At 34.8% G+C, this 16891-nt stretch overlaps 1 protein-coding gene across 2 annotated transcripts in view; it reads right to left on the bottom strand.

The window, feature by feature from the left end:
• Nucleotides 1–7654: 7654 nt before the first annotated feature.
• The window catches only part of RNF217 (ring finger protein 217), a 120790-nt gene continuing 111553 nt past the window's right edge, over nucleotides 7655–16891 (bottom strand). For both annotated transcript variants that reach the window (XM_059083954.2, XM_059083952.2), the window contains 3 exons: nucleotides 14633–14834; nucleotides 9902–9973; nucleotides 7655–8508 (listed from right to left, as the gene is read on the bottom strand). In XM_059083954.2, coding sequence (XP_058939937.1) covers nucleotides 8435–8508; nucleotides 9902–9973; nucleotides 14633–14834 — 348 coding nt within the window. In that variant the 3' untranslated portion in view covers nucleotides 7655–8434. The remainder of the gene's footprint in view (nucleotides 8509–9901; nucleotides 9974–14632; nucleotides 14835–16891) is intronic.

Below are 16891 nucleotides of genomic sequence, written 5' to 3'. Positions count from 1 at the left end.
GCTAAAAGCACAATTCATGGAACCAACAGCATGAAATAATCATTTGGAGATAAGAAGCAGATTGCTCTAAAAATGTAAGAAATTAAGGTCTTAAATACTCCTGATTTTTCAACATTTTCGTCACAAAAGAATTTGTTTCCTTTCCAGTTTTCTTTTAGGAATTTCTACAAAAGAGTATTAATATTTTCTATTTTCTTATTTTATTTCTACATGCCTTTTTCTTAAAATATATTCATAATGGTTTCCTCCACAGTTTTATGAATACCAAAGTTAACAGTATGACTAATGAAATGTAGACAAAGTTAAAAAGTAAAATTATATAAATACTTTCAATATCATTGAAAAGGTAAAGAAAATCTCTTTTCAACCAGGCTCATATATAAATATGAAAAGTATTATGACATTACTTGGAAAATGGCTACAAGTTTTACAGAAAATGAAAAACGTGTAATGTAATGAAACTATGGACAAGATCTAGTACAAACTGCTAGTGAAAATCATTCATCTTAAAATTAAGAAATTCTTCTCATTTGCTATTGTTTGTGAGGATGTAATTATTGATTAAATGGGATATATTCTGGTAATTCAAACAGGAGGTAACAATTATTCTTTAGAACTGCAATTTCTAAATATACAGTAATGACAGCGTAAACACCCAAATGTTTTTCTTTTTAGCATTTTACATTCTTTGAGAAAAAGGAGAATGTGAATACAGTAATTTAATAGACCCACAATTTTGCTATATATACATATAAATAAATTTTTTTCATGAATATATTTTATAATCAATTTTCTTTACAATGGAAACAAAACAACTAACTGTTGTGGCTTCTTAATAAATAATGTGTGGTTACGTTATGTTAAAATGTGTTAACAACATTTTTATGCCACTGTTTTTGTGTTCCTTCTACACAGAACTATTTCTATGTTCTCTCGGAATTTACTGCTTATTAAATTAATAATTTCTTTCATAAGCAACATATATATCATATATATATATCAATTAGTGTTCTAGGTTTCATACAAAATATAAGGTTGGTTTACTTTTTTCAAGACCATCTACAGAATTTAAATTATGATGAAAATGATCAAATAACAAAATTAAGCTGTTGCCACGTGGAATTAAAAAAATAGGTCTTACGCAGACGTAGAGAATGGACATGAGGACATGGGGAGGGGGAAGTGTAAGCTGAGACAAAGTGAGAGAGTGGCATGGACATATATACACTACCAAACGTAGGGGGGGTAGCTAGTGGGAAGCAGCCGCATGGCACAGGGAGATCAGCTCGGTGCTTTGTGACCACCTAAAGGGGTGGAATAGGGAGGGTGGGAGGGAGGGAGACGCAAGAGGGAGGAGATATGGGGATATATGTATATGTATAGCTGATTCACTTTGTTATAAAGCAGAAACTAACACACCATTGTAAAGCAATTATACTCCAATAAAGATGTTAAAAAAAATAGGTCTCAGAGAAAGGGTCTGTAATCAGCTGATAAAGTCATACTTTACCTAAAATTTTCTTTATAAAGGAACATAAAGCATGCTAATTTTGTTTAAACTGAAAAAAATTCAGATATTTCTATCAAATATTTAGACAGTATTTACTCAAGGGAAACAATAAAGTTATATTTGGACATAGAGGAAGTAATATATTAATGAAAAAATATTATTTTTAAGAACTTGACTGTATTATTGACATGATTTCTCCAGCTGGGGCATGAAGTGAACACCTAACTTTACGGGGAATTGATGACCGATGTAGTTTGCCAGCTACAAGGAAAAATCTGAAGTAACATCATCTCAGCAATTTGAGGGGATTTTTAACACCCAAGTTTGACTATCCCTTGAATTTTTCCATATCATGTAATAAACCTATGCTAAAGGTATCTTGAGTGTGGCTTATGTCTAAATCATATCAATGAAAAAGTTGAACATTTGCAAATGATGCATGGTTTCTCTAGAATAGGGCTGATATTAGTTACATGCAATACCATCCACTTTAGATTATCAGGAAGTCCAATAACATTCCCAGAATTAAGAATCCACAGTCAAGTACAAATGCGACAATATTATAAATCCAGACCAAAGTCCAAGCTGTGGTACTTTTTGTTGAAACAAAGACCCCCAAACCACACATTTGGTCATTTTGGATGAATCAAGGATGATCTGGGGTTAGACTGGATGAATGTCCACGCGTGCTTTCTGTCCAACTAATAGGTAAACACAATATTGACCTTATAATAATCATGAAACAATTTCTGAAGCTTGGTTTCAGAGTATTTCTAGACTCTCTGATTCAAATAACGTCTCATTCATTTTACTTCTTGTCAGAGGGCTGGGCAGGGTTCTCCAACTCCTATAAGGAAGAGGGACATGTTCCAAGTATTCCTGAGATGTTTTAACTTACAGATAAAAGAAGCCAAGGTATATTATGTTTACTACCAGGGTCCAATTCTGGAGTCTTTTCAGTTTGAATTTCATTAGAGTCAAAAAAGTTAATGGTGAGAGAATTTATGCCACACTTCGTCAAGATGGGAAGGGGACTGCAGAGGGAAAAAGCAAGATAACTAGGAAATCTAAAAAGAAAACAAACTTGATGTTGAATTATGTATCACTTCACAAGCAGGGAAGAAAGTCATTTAATATGATGGAACAGAGTGACAAAAATGTGGGATAGACCTGAAAAACAAAAAAAATTTTCTATGCTAATAACTCTGTGTAATCTAAGTAATGCAGTAAGTAAATACACCTAATGAAATTTCTTTTATAAGCTAAAAGGAAGTGGCCCAAAAAAAGGCAGTAGTAATTTTTAATGTTTTCTTTTAAATTTACTGCCCTTTAAGTCCATATTTTAATTCTCAAAATAGTCACGTCTTTAGTCAAAAAAGAATATAGTTTATAGTATGCATAATTACATGCTGCTAAAATTGGCACTGTGTATGAGAAAATGTAAGGTATGTGATATATGAAGACTTCAGCTAATGCCCCAAATAGACTATTACAAGTCTCACACTTCTGTGACTCTCTGCTTCTTGGATTTTGATAAAGTGACTACAGTCCAGCCTCAGAACAGTGATGTACAATAAAAGCCCCACACAACAGTTAGCTATGAAATGAGTATTCGTTCTACCCTCTAAACCAGTTATGAAGGAGTGCCTTTCTCTTATAAAGGTTTGCATTGAAAAGGTAGCATTTCACAATCTTGAATACTCCCCAGATTTGGAACTCTGATTTTGTTCAGACCATAGTTTAATGCCTCTATAAAATTATTTCAGTTTTATTAAAGTAATAATTATATTCATATTAAAATGGAACTTGCAACTTACTTTCCAGAGGAGGAAAATGTTATAATTAAAACACAATGATTTGAAAAACAAAATATGCTCAAACTGGCTGTTGATGGTAGTTTTGATCTACTATGTTACTAATCAGTGGAATTTCTTTTATAGATTTCATGAAAAATAAAAATGCTAAAACTTTCAGTAGAAACTAACTTAATATTTTAAACAAACATTCCAACTAGGTTATTAGGTAACATGTATTCATTACTTGCTACGTTTGAGCTCCTAATACCAATTTCTAGGATTACTATAATTTCAGAAACTTGGCTACATCTTTTCCAGGTATGTTTTACTTGTTTTAAAATTTCAGCTTCTGATTCCACCCCGCCTCCCTGCCCCTCTGCCAAGTTTAAAGAGGTGACATATATTTGCTAATACTGTTATTCTACTGTCTCCATCAAAATACTGCAATTAGTTTCCTCAACTCTGTCAAATTGCTTAAATGGCACAAGTATTTTAAAGTGCATTATTGGATCTTAAGGCTATATTTATACTAAGCATTAACACAAAACAATAAAGTTGACCACAGGAAAGATTACTTTCAATAGTTGGGATAGATTACAGCCACAAATATGAAAGGTTAAGCATACAATCCAATGGGAAGACTCACATTCAGGCATATATGCAGCCTGCATATAAAATTCAAATATAAAATGGCATTTGCCATGAATTTTTATTTTGGTACTTAATGAAGTATACCAATGGATATTATTTAGGCCACTAACTTTTTAGAATTATGAATTTAATAGAGCTCATAAAAGTCTAGTGTTAAAAACAACTGCATTAACAAGGGAGAAACCAGATCCATCTGGTGGCCCGTGTACTCAATTTGACAAAGGTGTGGAAGGAATGCTAATGCTCTGCACGTGCCTGAGTGAGTTTTTAACCCACTCCTTTCTCTCCTCCTCTTTTCTAGTGTAGAGGAGCTGGTTAGAATCTCAAAGGAGTGTAGAAAACTGAGGTTGGATTGTTTGGGGACTGGAAGAGTATTTTGAAGGTCCTTTAGGGGATCCATGGGCCATGTATTTGGGTGATAGGATTGAAAGATAAAGACTACCTGTGGCCTTGGGACTCAAGAGATGGTGGGTGACACAAGACAGGGAATTTCCTGACAGGCACCACTGAATCCTGATATCACAGCAAGGAAAGTACAATTAAAGATACCAGGTTGTAACCCAACCAGTGTTTAATTTATCTTTGATTGTTTTCCAGTCTGTTCTACCTTTGGGATACAATAGCACTTATCAGAAAATCAAGGTGGTGGCAACAGAATGTTGTTTGTGCCAAAGGGTTTGACCCCTCTTTTCTTAACTTCACATACAGAAGTTCTTAGGGAAATGCTGGGATTCATTGTAAAATAAAGGTTTCATGTTATTCCAAGCTTCTGAGCATCCCAACAAACCACCAAACCTCACATACACTCAAAATTATTTTTCTATGGAGAACGTGGTCATTCATAATTACCAACATGTTGCTTCCTACTTTTCACAATGGTATAATTAAGTTCCTCTGTGGAGCAACATGCATGAACATGGATAGTGTTTTAAAACATGTGACAAACATGATCACTTTGGCTATTTCATTTAAATCCCTCAAGTTTTAAAACTAGGCAACCCAAACGTCAATGCATCTTTCTCACATTATATTATAGACATCTCATTGCATTTTATTTTTATTGGAATAAGATGAATTTTCTTTTGTAAGTGTTGGCAAGATATTTATTTGGCTAATCAAGCATGGGGGGGGAATTATCCTGCAAAAGATACTTTTCTTTAAAAATTATGCACTTTTATACGTTTTTCTCCAAGAAAAGGGCCTTAAATATATTATCTCTATGATCTCATTCATTGAAAATGCATCAAAATTTTATTACTAATATAAAAACCCAATGAAACTTTAAAAACTTATGAAAATGTTCACACAGTGACAGAAGTATATGTAAAGGATCTTCACTAATGCTTTGTAATAGAGAAGTGAAAACAATCTTGATGTTCATTCGATAGGAGACTGATTAAATAAAGTATAGCCCCACAATGGAATAGGTAGTAGTTTACAAAAGAATGAGGTACATCTATTTAAACTCTTATGGAAAGATGTCTACCAATTCATAGTAAAATGAAAAATAGTCACAGGACAGTAAGCATATTATTATTCTATTTATACAAAATGAATACACACACAGATACATACACACACACGCATACTTATTTGTATATTTATAGATAGTATCTGGAAAGACACATACCAAACTATTAACAGTGGTTACCCCTAGAAAATAAGGGGTGTGGAAAAGCAGAGGAAGTCGTATTTTATAATTCAATATAGTTTGATTTTTTTTAAAAGGAGCATATATTAAATTTACAATGAAAACGTATTAAAAAATGACAAGCCTTGGATAAAAAGATATTCATCTTACATGCATGCTGCTTTTGTTAAAGTCGTTTTTAGAATTTACCCCAAAAGGTGCGATTGTTTTACCTTCAGGTTAGCACTAACATATAAATAATCTTTTATCTTTCTTCTCCCTTTTTAAGATCTTAATGATGCTTAGCAAAAAAAATTCACAAATAACTACTTTAAGTCACTAGCAGGGAAAGGCCTGATATATACCAACTTTGAAAGCGAGAAATGCATATGTTAATTTTTAGAAATCTAAGCGATAGAAAAATGAAACTCTTGTGCAGCACTGTGCACACTATCGCGAGTGCTGATGAAAGAGCCTCACCGATAACAAACGCCGCTCTGTAAGTGGAAAATTGGAACATTTCCAAATAATATAAAAATATCTCCAAAAGATAACTTAGTCAAAGAAAGGAATAAAAATCCCTGAGTAGGCCAAAGACAACAGATACAATAACCTAAGAAAATAGATTATCCAGGACCAGAGACTATATTATGTAGCTAGATGGTATGTATGTATTCATAGATAGCTATGTATATGTCTAAGTATATATACATACACATATCATAGATAAACACATCCACTAGATCTAGAATTCATCATATTCACACATTGTCAAACTAACACCCAAGTCTAGGAAAGGCCAATTTACAAAAATTAAGCACTTTTATGACAGAATTACATGGATTTGGGCTAGAAATTCCCATTCTCTCAGTTTTAATACTAGAGCAAGTAGAATAGGCACTCAATAAATATTTGTTGATGGACAGATGGTTGGAAAGATGAATTTGTGAAACTAGATTCTTCTTGTATCGTGTTATGCTTTAGAAATATGCTATTCCAGGCCATACATGGCACATCCTCCTCTAACTGGAAATAGACTAGTCCAGCAGTATAGCTTTTCTGAGCGTTACTCAGAAAGAATGGAAGTGCTGGCTTGCTATCCGTGAAAGCAATCTTCACTATTACGGACTTTCCAGATCAAATAAAAATGATAAATGTTCTTATACTCTGGAGCCCAACAAGACAAACTATCCATGTTAATGCATGTTTTATCACATAATCTATTTCAACTCAGAAAAGGTTGTTGAAAAATAAATGCTACATCTACGCCAATAGCTAATGTTAAGGATCTGGAGACAAGTGGAAACTTTAAGCTTCTTAGAGGTCTTTAATTCCCTTCTGCTGATGAACATTCGTGATGAAAACAAAAAAAACCCCACAGTTTAGTTACTTGTCCTTTTCTTATTTTTAAAGATTTCTCAGCCTGGTAAAACATCCTGAAAGTACTTTTTTCATTTTCTTTTGTTTCCTTCTCCAAAAGCAGTTTATATTTTAGATAAACCGATGAACACAAACCCCATAAACCCATGAACACAAAAGTTTTGTTTGAAATCACTTTTGTTTTAAATCTTCTTCCATAAGAAGATACCAACATATTATTATGCATTTGAGCAATAAACATAAGAAAAATCCTTCAAAAACGGTATTTGTTTTTATGAAAAACTTGAGAAGTAAAAGAGAGAGGGAAAGGAGAGGTGAGAAGGTGGGGTTTTAAATAATATCATATGCTTAACCTAAAGCATAATTATTGTAATCACAAGTTGGTTAAAAAATTAGCAGAATAGGGATATGTTTAAAGGCCTCAGCAGTTCTCTCTACAGCACACTTATTTAAATTAATTATAGAGTGAAGCAAGTATGCCAAGATATAAGAAATCTGAAAAAGAAGACAGAACGTTCAGGTCTTGAGAATTTCCTAGAAACAGCCTATTCGTTTTATCAGTTTATAAAGTTTGATAATACTTGAGGTGACACTGCACAAATTTCTGTGTGTGGGGGGGTGGGGACAGAGAGAGAGAGAGAGAGAGAGAGAGCAAGAAATAGCAAGGGTCAACATCAAAATAGCCTGTTGTGTATGTTGACTTTAATTCAGTACATTACCAAATTATGCCCACAAAGGAACAATCATTTTTAAATATGTCTATGAAAATCTGGAAAAATAGTGTAGGCATGGAACTTGACAAGTACAAGGTATTGGACCTAGTTTTAATACAGATATGTATATACACACACATTCACACCCCTACATGTATACACTTCAGTAACTATGATTCTTCTCATTCGTTTAGTTTCATTAGTTCCCTTTTGGGCATTGAGATTTTTAACAATTATAGCATCTGAAGGATGAAGGAATTATACTGCTTGGGTCATGGATGAAAATTGGTGCATATGGTGAGCCTTCATCTTCTGAAAAGTGGCCTTGCTTGTTGGTACAGGTGGGACCTTCAGTTATTCACACCAAGTCTCAGAAGAGGGCATGGAGGGAGATGCAGGTACAAAGACAGTCCAAGCAATGCTCAGGAGATGCATGCTCAGACAGTTCTGAGGATAACTGGTTCTAATTAAAATACTTTCTTCCAAGAACCATTAAGAAGATCAGAGTTATGATATAGATGTTTATAGTCTATGAAAGTGACCATTTTGTAAAAGCAGCAATCTGTATAAGGAAAGGACAGGATACCATGTCGGGAATGCACCGGAGCTAGAGGCATTGTGGCCTGCAGAGAACACAGAAGAGATGGCAAAAGGGGGGTCCTCTTGGCAGTTTTCAAGAAGTGACCCTCAGACAGGTGTATAATTCTGTGTAGCTCCTACCCGGACCAGCGTAGTCAGATGAAATCATCTGCATTTACCAGTGCATTCCTGTCCGTGATCGTTTTCTCTGTTTTTTACAAAGGCAATAGATAGGAAATACAAATAAACCTGGGGATTAAAAAAAAAAAAAAAGAATTAAAGCTAATTAAGAGGATAGGCTTTTAGTATCATAGATTTGAAAATTTTCTATTTTCAAATTTTTATTTTGCAAGCTATTTATAAATAATCATTATTTAGTAATACATGAAACTGAAAAGAGGGAAGATACCTATGCTATGAAATGTACATCTTCACGATTTCATCTTTATTATTTTTCTTCAGCTCCCTCTCCCCCTTTTAACAAAGTCTGTGACATCAGTTTGGATATGAATGCTTCTTATCAAAATATCAAAACTTAGGTTTAAGTCTTCTTTATTATCCCTAGTCATATCACTTGCACACTGATATTCATGCTTTGGTTTCAGGCCATATAGCATGTTACTTAAGAAAATGGGCAGTGGAGCAAATGTCAGCTTTGATTCCCAGTTCTACCACTTGTGAGGTCCTAGTAAAGCCTTAATTTCCTCAACTGTGAAATGAAGATAATAATAGTATCTACTTCATAAAGCCTCACTCATTGTAAGAACTTAAATGTTAGTTACCTTATAATTCTATCTGTCCTGTACATGCAAATTACTTGCTAAACAGAACTTTACATATAAAAATCAATTTATTTAGGAAAAAGAGAAATCCCATCTGCTATGTGGAACAATCATCAAAGCAGTCTTTAGCTATAGTGTTTAATTTTAAATCCTCTACAGCAATGGTTCTTAAAGTGTGATCCTTGGACTGCCCGTATCAGCATCACCTAACTTTTTAGAACTAGGCCCCTACACTGAGTCAGAAACTGTGAGTAGAAACGAGGAACCTGTTTTTTAACCAGCCCTCAATGTTCTTATAAAGCACTCCAAAGTCTGAGAACCATTGCTCGAAAATACATATTTTAATATACTTGCATGAATAAAACTATATTTATCACTGATACATTTTCTATTTGTTAGTGCTCAAGTATATGTTGGGTACATGTTCCTATACACATCAAAAGTATCTTTTTGACCCAGGGAACCCTTTTACTAGAACTAACCATAGACCCAAAGGTGTAACAGAGCCTCTTTTCTTTGATGTTCCAACCTGAACTCAGAATTGGAAAATCTGGGTTCTCTTCTACTGGAATCTTTTGCTAAAATACTAGTTACATTAACTCTTGTATAAAAAGGGGATGAATAATGCTTTATAAGAAACATGAATCAAAGTGTTCATGGACTGAAAAAGTGTCACACAAATACACCCTGTACAAAACACGCTCCTCTGAATCTAAAAATCATGTGCTGATTGCTTATTTAGATCAAGCATGGAACAGGTATCATCTACACTTAATACTGACTCACTATTACATTTACACTCATATTCTCTCTGTGGCACTCAGAGAATTCTCATCTCAGATACATTAAGTATTTCTTACCGATTACAACTGCTATGGCCCCTAGTGCTAATCCCAAGACCAGAATTAGAGGTGCAATGAATAATTTTCCAGCTGGAAAACAAAAGGCAAACCATTTAGAGAGTCTTAAACTAAAACTAAAAACAATTTCAGCAATGCTTTTTAATATCACAATGTATGTTATTTTTTAAGGAGTCATTAAAATTAAGGCAATATTTCTCTAAGGAAACGTATCAGGTGTAGAACAAATACACATATGTAAGTTCAGTAACTTCACCCAAGTCCTGGGCACACGTGTCATACATAGCATAAATCATCCTTTACAACCAAGAAAATTCCAAAGCTACTGGTTAACTTTATTCTACCAGGACCATTCATCTTTGTGTTTTTCCTTTAGATCTCTTCCATTTTAAATTTTTAAAATTCTGAAAGATTAAGAAAGGAGTGACACATTCTGAGCTGGCAGGAGAAAATCTAATTAGCTCACAAAATGGAGAGCTAGTAGGTGCTACAGAGGGCTGTGCCCAAGTCCACATCTGAAAATGTGATTTATTTATTTCCTGGGTCCAAAATAAACTAACTATATGAACACCTAATACACTGAATCACAAATGGGATGTTTCAATACCATTGTTAGAGAAAATTACCAATAAACATACAATATATTGAAGGTTTTTCAAATGAATCATTTTAACAAACTTAGAAAGGAAGCACTTATAAGGATGCCAAATGGCAACAACCAGCACTTTTTTTTCTAAATGAATAATTGAGCCGTGATTACAATAAATTCTAGTTATAGCACAGAGTTCACAACTGGAATCCTACTAGTGTTAAATGGCACTAGCACAAAAATAGAGGCTAGTAGTTAATATCTTGTCATTACATAGTAATCTTGATCTTAAGGCATGTGACACAGCAATAGCTGTACAACCCAAACACAACAAGAGAAGAGGAAGGAATGGAGGGGCTTCACAGTAGACTCCCTTTGCTGTTGAAAATAAAGCAGCAACACCATTCTATAAATAAGGACAGTAATTTGGATTAACAATTTACATTTAAAAACAGAAACATAATGCAGCCATTTGTTGGAAATTTGTCAGAAAAATATTAACTTCTTTATTCTTAAGAAAGGGGCTTTGGAACCACAGAAAAAACATAGATAAAAAATACAGTTTTTAATATCTAATTTTGAAAAAAACTGCCATTCAATTGACACAATGTCTAACCATGGGGTTTACTTACATTTTTCACCAATGTCAGAATCAATCAAGTAATACTAAATTGCATTGAATAATTACATTCCACACATTCTTAAAGTTACACTTGAGTTTAAACTATATTGATTTGCATATTGTAAAAGAACCTGGTTTTTTTCCTACACATGTAGCTCAGTGCGCTCATTCATGTTTCCTTTTTAAGTAATTATCAATAAATTTTCATAATAGTGATGAAACATGACTGCAAAGTAACAGCACGATTTTTTTTTTTTTTTTCAAATATCACAGAACTCAAAGAACCAGATATGTGCTCTCTCTCTTTGGGAAGTAATAAACTTATTACAATCATGCAATCAATGTTCAATACACGTTAAGTCTACCTTTGAAACTGTCTTGAGGACACTTAAGCACAGATTCTCTTATTCCTAAATCAATAATAATTCTTTTAAAATACCATTCTCAATAGCTGAAATAGTATTCTATTATATCCATATATTCTAGCTTATTTAAATATTTTAGTACTTATTTTTTGTTCCCTTTTCTGCTATTTTAAATTATCCTTGCAAATAAACCATTGTCAACCTAGATTTTTTAATCATGTTTTAAAATATCCTTCACACTACTATCAAATTTCTTTGTAAAAGAATTGCACAAAATTTCCAGTTCATTCAATAGAGTATGGATGTCCGGCATAGAGTATTAACTTGACAAAATATTTGCTAATCAATTTCCAGAACAAAATTTCATTTTTTACATTTCCCTGACTACTAATAACACTGAATCTTTTAAAACATGTTTATTGGCTATCTGTATTTCTTCAATTCTGGTTCCAGACTTCTTTTCTTTTTGAAAAATGTGATATTTATTTTTGGAGGGGGGCTCCATTGCTTTTGTTCATATAAATTATTTGCCAACTAGAAATCAGTCAAGGACCTGTATGTTCTTTACTATTATGTGTTTTAATGTAATATTTTCAATATGTGTATGGAATTATATGAGAACAAAGCATTCTTTCTGTCACTTTAATTCCCAATACCATTCACTGAATAACCTACCTACTCCCTACCAGCGAGATACCTGCACGTCAGAGGCTGCTCATTATCCTCAAATGGCTGCTCTCCCTTATTCTCTAGAGGCAGAACCTCTGATCTGTAGGGGGCAGATGGTCACATGACCATCCTTCTTTTCCAACCTCCAGCTGTGAGAGGAGGGCAGGCCCTTTCTCTGTCTCTGTCCAAGGACATCTGCAGGCTGTGGTCCCAAACTGAGGCGCGAACTGGGTTCCATCATGCAAGGATGGAGGGCAGGAGGGCTTTGCTGTCAGCCATCTACTCTCTTCCATGGCAGGGACAAGGTAAGCTTGGGACTTACAGAGTAACTCCTTTTCCTGCCTTTTGTAGGGATGAGATGTTTGGAATTCAATTGCTCTTTGTATTTAAAAGCATCGCTTATAAAATCATTCTGTCTGATTTTGTAAAATGTAATGGGTAACATGAATTATTGTATTTTTTCCTTGTTTGTCCACAGGAAAAAAGTCCACATTTCCCTTCTATACTTGGAGTGATGGTCCAACAGCACTTCGAGGCAGCTGTGCTGGAGGTGCAAAAATATGTGTAGGAGGGAGAGCTTATCATAAGGCCAGCTGCTCCCTCCTTTGTCAGGTTCCTCCTGAAACACACGGGTACACACACATCCACAGAAAAGAAAATGGGCCAAAAAGAAAACCATTTATGGAAAGCTGACCATAAAATGAAAAATAAAAACAGAGGAGACTGTACAAAGAAAATATTTCCCTGCTGACAATGTTTATGGGCTGTCCATTCTACAGGCTGTTAAATATCTTGACTCTACTTTATGGCCTGGAAAGAGAATTCTAGTGGCATCTAGGCAAATGGTGAAAGGACTCAAAGAGAATGCACCCCAAATATTATTGAACAAATAGGGCAGGAAATGACTTTCCTTATTTAAGAATGACTCACCAGAAAAACGAAAAGGAAAAAAAAAAAGCATGGTCAAATCAAAGATTATTTAAAACGAAAATGAAAGGAAACACTTTGCCACAAAATGGCATTGAAGTAGGAAAGAAGAGAAATAACAGTGTAGGAAATATAAGGATTTTGGTTTTTAGGTTGCTTTCTGTATGTACAGACTTACAAATAGGTTACAGCTCAAAACTTAATTTTGCAGTTAGTTTTCTCATGGTAATATTGTTATAAATAGTGGTTAGATTCCCTAGCTATCCCTCTAAAGTCTGTTTAACTAGTAAGTATATATTGGTTATATAATTATAATGTATACCATTATAAGCAACTAAACAGAAAAGCACTGAAAATCATTAAAACCAATCTTGACTATATTGAATGCTGTTGGTTGTGGGAAATTATGTTTAATTAAAGCTCAGTAAGGGTGTTTTTATAGATATCATATAAGATTTTAGAAAATGATGGCACTGGTTTCCACATGATACAATGAAATTTAAAATTTATGTTCTATTGTTTACCTGACAGAAGTATATTATTACCATCAGCTTTGTTCTGATTCGCCTGACATGATTCTAGTGAGGACAGCGGTTTACAACAGTAATGAAGTGATGGAGGGCCAACGAGTGATATAAAGATAGTCTCACGAAGTAACCAAGCACAAGTAAGTAGAAAGGAAGAAACATAGACAACGTTAAAAAGTATTGTGTATACATGAGAAAGACTGCCAGAGAAAGAAATAATGGAGTTCTGCATGATGAAAAAGAAAGAAATCTCACAGTAGGTATATTCCAGAGGAGTAGGGTGCCATTGGAAGAACTATCAGGCCAGAAGAACACTGCATCACTCAAAGGTGGTGACATTAGGCCAGAGCAGGAATCCGTGTTTATCTTTGCATACTTGTATATGAGACTGTGCGTTGTTGAGGACGAAGAAAGGGGTAAAAAAAGTCAATCCATAAAAGCATTGCACTTGGATATTTAAACTTGTGTTTGTATGCAATGAGGGCATTTGATGCTCATTTCATTAACTGTTAGCTATTAAGATTAACTACTAATACAACAGAAAATACATACAAATATATACAATGGCTTAACAACCACATAGGTACAATGTAACTCCATTACAAGACTCTGAAACATAGGGATTTTAAAAATTGTACTGTTTGCATTCCATGGATGAATAGAGGATATGCCTAAGACCCACTGCTAGGTACTGTCACTACAAAAGAAATGTGACATTGTCCCCTTTCATCCAGTGGCTTACAATAGGCTTTCAGAAGACTAATGACTTCATATTTCTGCAGTGTAATAAATTATTTGTTTTTTGAACAAAATCTGCTTGCTCATGTAAGCAGTGCCCTGCTAACAAACAAGTTTTTTATTTTAAACTCGAAGGGAGAGAAAACATCTTCCCCCTATTTTGAGCTAAAGGCTCTACTAGAATACCTGGCAGGTGCTGAGATTTGTCATGGCTATTCTATTACATTCCTAAGTTCTATCATCATCACTGCTTCCTTCCTGAGGAAGATTGTATAAGTCACGTCAGACACTCACCACAGACTGACCCTCGCACTAGTCTCCTTAGATGAGGTCTCTCTGGGAGGTAGCGGTATTTGCATCCAAATATACTGAGGTTTGATGTGTGGTCTCCAAAGAAACGGAGCTGGCGGTATCTCTCCCCACATCGATAACAAAAATTAGTGTTACATTGTGAACAGGTCATATGGTCACACCCTTCCGTTCTCTGGATATGGATCTGTACCAGCAAAAGAGGGAGAGAAAAAAAAGGTTATTAAATTTTTTATAAAGTAGAATCTGGCAAATGCATGGAATAACAGTTACTAGCTTCACCAAAATAAAAGCCTTACAAAGCATTCCTGAAGCCGTAAGTTTGCTTATTATCACACTCTCCCGGGCCACCTTTGTATCAAACACTTTAAACGTGGAAAGCTCAATAACATTTCAGGTGCTCAAGCTGTTGGCTTATTTTGAATAATACAGATATAAACAAACACATCCCAAAGAAAACTCACTTATCTTTCCAGACATGCATCGAACTCAATGATTTGGAGGCAATTTAAAATGCTGTGAAGGTGAGAAATGCAAGTCAAAACTACAAGGAGGTATCACCTCACACCGGTTAGAATGGGCATCATCAGAAAATCTACAAACAACAAATGCTGGAGAGGGTGTGGAGAAAAGGGAACCCTCCTGCACTGTTGTTGGGAATGTAAATTGATACAGCCACTATGGAGAACAGTATGGAGGTTCCTTAAAAAACTAAAAATAGAATTACCATATGACCCAGCAATCCCACTACTGGGCATATACCCAGAGAAAACCATAATTCAAAAGGACACATGCACCCCATTGTTCATTGCAGCACTATTTACAATAGCCAAGACATGGAAGCAACCTAAATGCCCATCAACAGACGAATGGATAAAGAAGATGTGGTACATATACAAAATGAAATATTACTCAGCCATAAAAAGGAATGAAATTGGGTCATTTGTAGAGATGTGGATGGACCTAGAGACTGTCATACAGAGTGAAGTAAGTCAGAAAGGGAAAAACAAATATCATATATTAATGCATATATGTGGAATCTAGAAAAATGGTACAGGTGAACTGGTTTGCAAGGCAGAAATAGAGACACAGATGTAGAGAACAAACGTATGGACACCAAGGGGGGAAAGCCGGGGGGCGGGGGTTGGTGGTGGTGGTCGCATGAATTGGGAGATTGGGATGGACATATATACACTAATATGTATAAAATTGATAACGAATAAGAACCTGCTGTATAAAAAAATAAATAAAATTCAAATAAAAAAATGCTGTGAAGGTACGTTTTGTTGATGCTATGATCAGCAAGAATGAGGTGGCTTGGGGAATAAAAAGAGATGAAGAGGATTCCTTAAAAGAAAGGATTATGTAAAATTTTTGTAAATAAATGTCAAGGAAAAGAAATCCTGTTGTGGAAGGAAATGATAGCAGGTTTAAGTGTATTTGCAGTACCATTTTAGTTTCCATCTCTAATTTAATTTGCAAATGCTTGTACAGGACTCTATATACAATGCTACCTGTGCAACTAAGCACCTCCCTCTGTTGTTGCTGTCAAATTACTGGTAAGTACGGAGGTTACTTCTTATCTCCCAAGCTACAATTTAGATGATATTACTTACATGAGAATAAAAATGTGATAATATACATACAGTGACTAAAACATTTTGGGGGCACATATTGAGTCAGATCAGTATAATATTGGTTCCCTCTATCCCTTCCCCTTCACCCACCTAAAAATGTGAGAAACCAAATACCAGGGCAATGCAACTGACACTCTCTGATTGCCAGGTGATCTCCTTTCTCACTTCTTCAATTGGGTGATTCTTAGGCTGATGCTAGACTAGAGTACCCTCCTGGATAGGTGAAGGCTAGCTTGTGGTTAAGGGCATATAAGCATCTGTGGTCAAAGGTAACTACCAATCAATATTTGGTCAATAGAAGCAAAATTTGCTTTTTCTGCTATTGGCCACCTCATCTTTTTCAATTACGTTGAATTCTTTTTCTTTTACCTGCCACTCCAGTGAGAGTGGACCCAGGTTTTGTGGGGCCTGAAGGTTATCTAACTGGGGGCCCTCTTAAAGGAGAAGCATGTAAATTACAAATGCAAATTAGATACAAGGCCTAAGAAGAGACCTGTGCAGGTGAGGGTCTCTGCAGCTTGAGCTCTTTAGCTTCCTGGTAATCTCTCCCTTAGTCTCCCCATTGCACCTGTTTCTATGAATGATTCTGAAGAACAATTCCTATGAC

Source organism: Kogia breviceps, chromosome 13, assembly GCF_026419965.1.
Source record: "Kogia breviceps isolate mKogBre1 chromosome 13, mKogBre1 haplotype 1, whole genome shotgun sequence".
NCBI lineage: Eukaryota > Metazoa > Chordata > Mammalia > Artiodactyla > Physeteridae > Kogia > Kogia breviceps.
The sequence above is the reverse complement of the archived record's forward strand: the minus strand, read 5'-3'. Positions and strand labels throughout refer to the sequence as shown.